The sequence below is a fragment of the Nannobrachium achirus genome, assembly GCF_963921795.1.
Source record: "Nannobrachium achirus genome assembly, chromosome: 13".
NCBI classification, from domain to species: Eukaryota; Metazoa; Chordata; class Actinopteri; order Myctophiformes; family Myctophidae; genus Nannobrachium; species Nannobrachium achirus.
The window spans coordinates 1035474-1042149 of NC_137833.1; the positions used below are offsets into that span (position 1 = coordinate 1035474).

The 6676-nt window shown below is 44.8% G+C and overlaps 1 protein-coding gene across 1 annotated transcript in view; it reads left to right on the top strand.

Moving 5' to 3' along the window:
• Positions 1-709: 709 nt before the first annotated feature.
• Positions 710-6676, top strand: part of alox12 (arachidonate 12-lipoxygenase) — a gene marked incomplete at both ends in the record, with an annotated part of 27722 nt that continues 21755 nt past the window's right edge. Inside the window, 2 exons of the mRNA XM_080740059.1 lie at positions 710-856; positions 3800-4001. Coding sequence (XP_080596185.1) covers positions 710-856; positions 3800-4001 — 349 coding nt within the window. The remainder of the gene's footprint in view (positions 857-3799; positions 4002-6676) is intronic.

Genomic DNA, 6676 nt, shown 5'->3' on the forward strand with positions numbered 1-6676 from the left:
TAGGGAGTGTGCTTGCAAAGTTTGAAACTGATCGGTGGAGTTATAGGTAAAACCACAAATCGGCCTGTTATAGCGCCACCATGAGGCTGATTTAAAAAAAAAATAAGTGGCATTTCTTCCTCGGCCTAGTGGGAACGTGTGTGCGCGATTTCATGATAATCGCACTTTGCGTTTGTGATTTGAGGCATTTTGTTCAAAACGGCTCGATCCTACAAACTTTGGAAGCCAATCTTAGCCAATCAGGATGGAATATGCAAAATCGGACAGATCCGTGTCGATCACATGACTGTCGAGATACTGCCTACCGATTTGTATGTTTTTTGGACAAAATCTGTAAGAGTAGTGCACAGAAATGTGTTTTGCGAACATCGGCCACTAGGTGGCGCTAGAAAAGGCCCATTTAAAAAATGTAGGGCAGAGGTTCTAGATTGGCATCCAGGGAATGTGTGTGCTCACTTTGGCAGTGATCGGGCCAACGGCGACTGAGATTAGGTGCTCACAAACTGCGAGGACGCACAGACGGACGGACGGACGGACGGACGGACGGACGGACGGACGGACGGACGGAAGGGAAAACATACTCTCCCCCATGCCTTCGGCTGGTGGAGACAAAAAGTCATTTTGTGTGTGTGTGTGTGTGTGTGTGTGTGTGTGTGTGTGTGTGTGTGTGTGTGTGTGTGTGTGTGTGTGTGTGTGTGTGTGTGTGTAGATGTGCTCCTACAAGGTAACCATGGCGACAGGGACCTCCCAGTACTCGGGGACCAACAACTACATCTATGTGACTCTGGTGGGGGAGGGGGGGGAGAGTGAGCGCACCCTGCTGGACAACCCTGGACTGGACTTCTGTAGAGGAGCTGTAAGCACACACACACACGCACGCACGCACGCACGCACACACACACACACACACACACCCTGCTGGACAACCCTGGACTGGACTTCTGTAGAGAACCAGCTAGGGGCATAGTTCCGCAGATCGTTTTCCCCTTTGATTGTCTAACCTTAATAAACATCGTCATAAATACTTTATGGTTCCTGTCACTAGTAAAAAACTGCCTTTCAATCACCATGATATGCGTTTTGTGCAAATATGGTCCCATTTATGTTAAAATTCATGATAAAGTTGTGGGGGGCGTGGCCAACTAAACTGATACCAGCCAGCTGTGTTCTTCTTCGTGTGCTTTATTTCGGGAGGCTCCGACCACATTCTCCCATGTATCCCTGTGGTTCCACGTGACCGTTGGCAGCCAATAGTATTGCTTATGATTCCTGGGGTACCATTCATACAACTAGAATTTCGGGCCCCCTTTGGGGGCCCTCAAATCTAGAGCTCGGGCCGGGGGGCCCTCACGGTATACCAGCAATCAAATGGATTTGTAATGGGCAAATATGGGTAGTTCTTTTTTTGAGAAAAAATATTTTTTTGAGAAAAAAATCTTTTTTGAGAAAAAAATTTTTTCTCAAAAAGAAATTTGAGAAAAAAAGAAGTTTTTTGAAAAAAAGAAGTTTTTTGAAAAAAAGGTTTTTTGAAAAAAAAAAAGTTTTTTGAAAAAAAAAAAAGGTTTTTTGAAAAAAAAAAAAAGTTTTGGCCTAATTGTGTTATTATTATTACTATAATAGGCCTGGCAATGTTTTATTTTCATTATTTCAATGTTTTCATTTTAGCAACACACACACACACACACACACACACACACACACACACACACACACAGACAGACAGTATGTTGCTGTGAAGAGGTGAGTGGGCCGAACTCTAGATGTGAGTGGCCCGAAGGGCCGCCAACTTCTTGTAAGATACAGGCTCTCGGCTAGCTAGGCTCTCGCTGCTGCGCGCCTGCTGAAGCAAACTGTAACCTGATACTTTGGTGACGAAAATTGCGTAGGAGACACTCTGGGGAAAGATTTGCATAGCAAACCCACACATTACTTTTCTACAAAGTGTACATTGTGCGAATACAATAGCTTCAGGAGAAGCTGCTAGGAACATTGGGGTAAAAATGCACGATTTTTGTGCAAAAGGTGGAGTCTTTAGATGCAGTGTAAATGTGATTCTATCGCGCAGGATGCTTAAAAATACTTAAAGAGGGTCGCTGTGGGTTATGGCTGCTGAGATGATGGCGACACCCATACAAGGGACAAAAAAACATCATTTTCGCAGCATAGAAACCAATGGCTTCGCTTCGTCCATATTTCTTTTTACAGTCTAAGCACACATCCGCACACACGCATGCATGCATGCATGCAGGCACGCACACACGCACGCACGCACACACGCAGGGACACGCGGACAGCGACGAACATATGCAAATGCTATATGCAAATGGACTATATATAGGCTACACTAAGGGTCTTCAACAGGGGGAGTTACTACAGGGGGTCCTCCAAATCTTTGTGTGATAGAAACCTTTTTTTCTCCTTTTTTATATCAACCACTTGAACCCTAGGGTCCATATTCTGAGAACTTTAGCCAAAAATAGCTGATCTACTAGCTGAGCTTGTAGATCTGCTACAAGCTCACATAATAGCATAGTGCTGTTGTTCAGGGAAGTTACATCACACACTGCAGATCTGTTTACATCCACCAGCCAAACTAACCTAAATAGATTGTAACTCTTAACTCACTCTTAATAGGTGTAACTTTGTCAGAATCCATGTTTTAGTTTGGATATTGTTTATTACGAGCACAACCGAAGGGTCGGGAGAAGTAGAAGAGTTTTTTTTTTTTTTTTTTTCTTTCTTTTTCAGCGGCACCACACTGTGGAAAAACAATAACATCCGGTGAAATTCTCCCGGTGGAAGTAGCACCGTTCTACTTGCCCTTTCAGCCTATATAGGATGCCAGATCTATAGGATGCCAGATCAAGAATGCCCATGCTATCTAAATTAAATTTTAGCCATTGCATAATCGAGGCTATAGGCTGCCTATGGTCAGGCTTTTCTCTTGGCAGATGAGTAAGCCTGGCTACGTGAGGTAACCGCTATATATACACAGTACACCACCTAATACCTCTTTCACTGTGTGCTTTCAATTCCCAAATGCACACACACATTCACACACCAACGGCAGAGGAAACCATGCTTGGCACCAACCTGCTCATCAGGATCAGTTAGGGGTTCAGAGTCTTGATAATTAACACCAACCTGCTCATCAGGAGCAGTTAGGGGTTCAGAGTCTTGATAATTAACACCAACCTGCTCATCAGGAGCAGTTAGGGGTTCAGAGTCTTGATAATTAACACCAACCTGCTCATCAGGAGCAGTTAGGGGTTCAGAGTCTTGATAATTAACACCAACCTGCTCATCAGGAGCAGTTAGGGGTTCAGAGTCTTGATAATTAACACCAACCTGCTCATCAGGAGCAGTTAGGGGTTCAGCGTCTTGCTCAAGGACTCTTCTACATTAACTCTGGAGGAGCCCAGGGATAGAGTGTAGAGAGTGAGCTGCGTCCTTTTTTCGACAATCGACATTGTCATGAGTCCAACATATTATTATCAAAGATAATAAGTCTGTCAACTCTGATAGATGACAGTTCTGTTAAACTAATCTATGAAGACATCAAAGATACAGAATCACTTGGAGAGAAACACCTGTGGAACACTGAAATCTAACAATTAAACAATTCATATAAAAAAATCAATTGACGATTGATTTATCAATCTCTCTCTCTGTCTGTCTGTCTGTCTGTCTGTCTGTCTGTCTGTCTGTCTGTGTCTCTCTCTCTCTCTCTCTCTCTCTCTCTCTCTCTCTCTCTCTCTCTCTCTCTCTCTCTCTCTCTCTCTCTCTCTCTCTCTCTCAGGTGGATGAGTACCATGTGACCAGTGACAGTCCCCTAGGAGCCATCCTATTGGTCAGACTGGAGAAGCAGCGGTACTGGGTGGAAGACAACTGGTTCTGTCGCTATGTGAGCGTGGAGCCTCCGGGGGGCGACAGAGTGCTCACCTTCCCCTGCTACCGCTGGCTGATAGGAGACGTTACCATGGAGATACGAGAGGGGAGGGGTGAGATCACATGACCACGTCACATGACCATCTATAGACCACATGACCACCTGTAGACCACATGACCATCTATAGACCACATGACCATCTATAGACCACATGACCATCTATAGACCACATGACCACCTGTAGACCACATGACCACTATATGCCATGCCATAACACATGCCATGTGTTATCAAAGATGTTTTAATATACCAAGACAGGGCATCCTGGTTGGACCCACTAGAGGGCCACATGGTACACAGTGTACAAATAGCCTCCTAAACAGACGCTGGAGTCTCATGGTAAATCTGGCGAACCATAGACAGAAAGGTTGATGTTTCCTTCAGCTCTGCATGGTTCATATGCAGCGGCCTAGATATGTCTTATTTCTTGTACGTTTGTTGTGTAAAATGTCCAGGGCTTTGGCCTACATATGTCCTAGATATGGCCTACATCTGTCCTAGATATGGCCTACATCTGGCCTAGATGTGGCCTACATCTGGCCTAGATATGGCTTAATGACTTTTAACACACAGGTGACTAACCGGTCATTTTGGCTGATTTTGAGATCGCAAAGTGCAATAACTCTCCCTGTGAAGGTGTCAGAAATTCCCCCTTCCATGACTTTTCCTAAATACTCAAGACAATGAAGACATATGTTCTCGTTATGGGCAGGCCTTAATTCAGACTCCACCTCAGTCCGTAGCACACGCCTAGAACACCTACCCTCTACGACCTTACACCTAAAGAACACCTACCCTCTACCACCTTACACCTAAAGAACACCTACCCTCTACGACCTTACACCTAAAGAACACCTACCCTCTACGACCTTACACCTAAAGAACACCTACCCTCTACGACCTTACACCTAAAGAACACCTACCCTCTACCACCTTACACCTAAAGAACACCTACCCTCTACGACCTTACACCTAAAGAACACCTACCCTCTACGACCTTACACCTAAAGAACACCTACCCTCTACGACCTTACACCTAAAGAACACCTACCCTCTACCACCTTACACCTAAAGAACACCTACCCTCTACGACCTTACACCTAAAGAACACCTACCCTCTACCACCTTACACCTAAAGAACACCTACCCTCTACGACCTTACACCTAAAGAACACCTACCCTCTACCACCTTACACCTAAAGAACACCTACCCTCTACGACCTTACACCTAAAGAACACCTACCCTCTACGACCTTACACCTAAAGAACACCTACCCTCTACCACCTTACACCTAAAGAACACCTACCCTCTACGACCTTACACCTAAAGAACACCTACCCTCTACGACCTTACACCTAAAGAACACCTACCCTCTACCACCTTACACCTAAAGAACACCTACCCTCTACGACCTTACACCTAAAGAACACCTACCCTCTACGACCTTACACCTAAAGAACACCTACCCTCTACCACCTTACACCTAAAGAACACCTACCCTCTACGACCTTACACCTAAAGAACACCTACCCTCTACCACCTTACACCTAAAGAACACCTACCCTCTACGACCTTACACCTAAAGAACACCTACCCTCTACCACCTTACACCTAAAGGCTACCTAGAACACCTACCCTCTACGACCTTACACCTAAAGACTACCTAGAACATCTACCCTCTACGACCTTACACCTAAAGAACACCTACCCTCTACGACCTTACACCTAAAGGCTACAATGTATTTTTATAAAGACTGATGCATCCTATCTTACATTACAGTTATAATGGGTACAGATTCAATGTATAGCCTATTGATGTTCAAATATGATTATTGTGGGGGGTCCCCAGTTCAAATATGATTATTGTGGGGGGTCCCCAGTTCAAATATGATTATTGTGGGGGGGTCCCCAGTTCAAATATGATTATTGTGGGGGGTCCCCAGTTCAAATATGATTATTGTGGGGGGTCCCCAGTTCAAATATGATTATTGTGGGTGGGGTCCTCAGTTCAAATATGATTATTGTGGGGGGTCCCCAGTTCAAATATGAGTATTGTGGGGGGTCCCCAGTTCAAATATGATTATTGTGGGGGGTCCCCAGTTCAAATATGATTATTGTGGGGGGTCCTCAGTTCAAATATGATTATTGTGGGGGGTCTCCAGTTCAAATAGGATTATTGTGGGGGTCCCCAGTTCAAATATGATTATTGTGGGGGGTCCTCAGTTCAACTATGATTATTGTGGGGGGTCCCCAGTTCAAATATGATTATTGTGGGGGGTCCCCAGTTCAAAAAGGATTATTGTGGGTGGGGTCCCCAGTTCAAATATGATTATATTGAGTGGTTTCCAGTTCAAATACGATTATATTGAGTGGTCTCTCTTCAAATATGTCGATGCGTGCATACGTTTGTGTGTTTGTACGTTTGTCTGGAATGTTGTCCCTGGATGTTATGATCCTGTACTGGACTGTAATATCCATAAACCATATTTGTTAATTTAAAGCTATACTGTGTAAGTTGCTCAACTAGTGGTCAGTGGTCACCCTTTTTTTCGGCCGTTTTTCGCCACCGTCAACACCTGTGCCTCACCAGACGCATCTGTAGAGGCGTCTCGCGTCCCTCTACTACGACCAGGCGTTCGGGAGTTACGGACTCCTACACCAGAGTAAATGCTGTTATGTTGAGGCAAGCAACTTCCTGAGAAGACAGCAAGACGTGCTGTGATTGG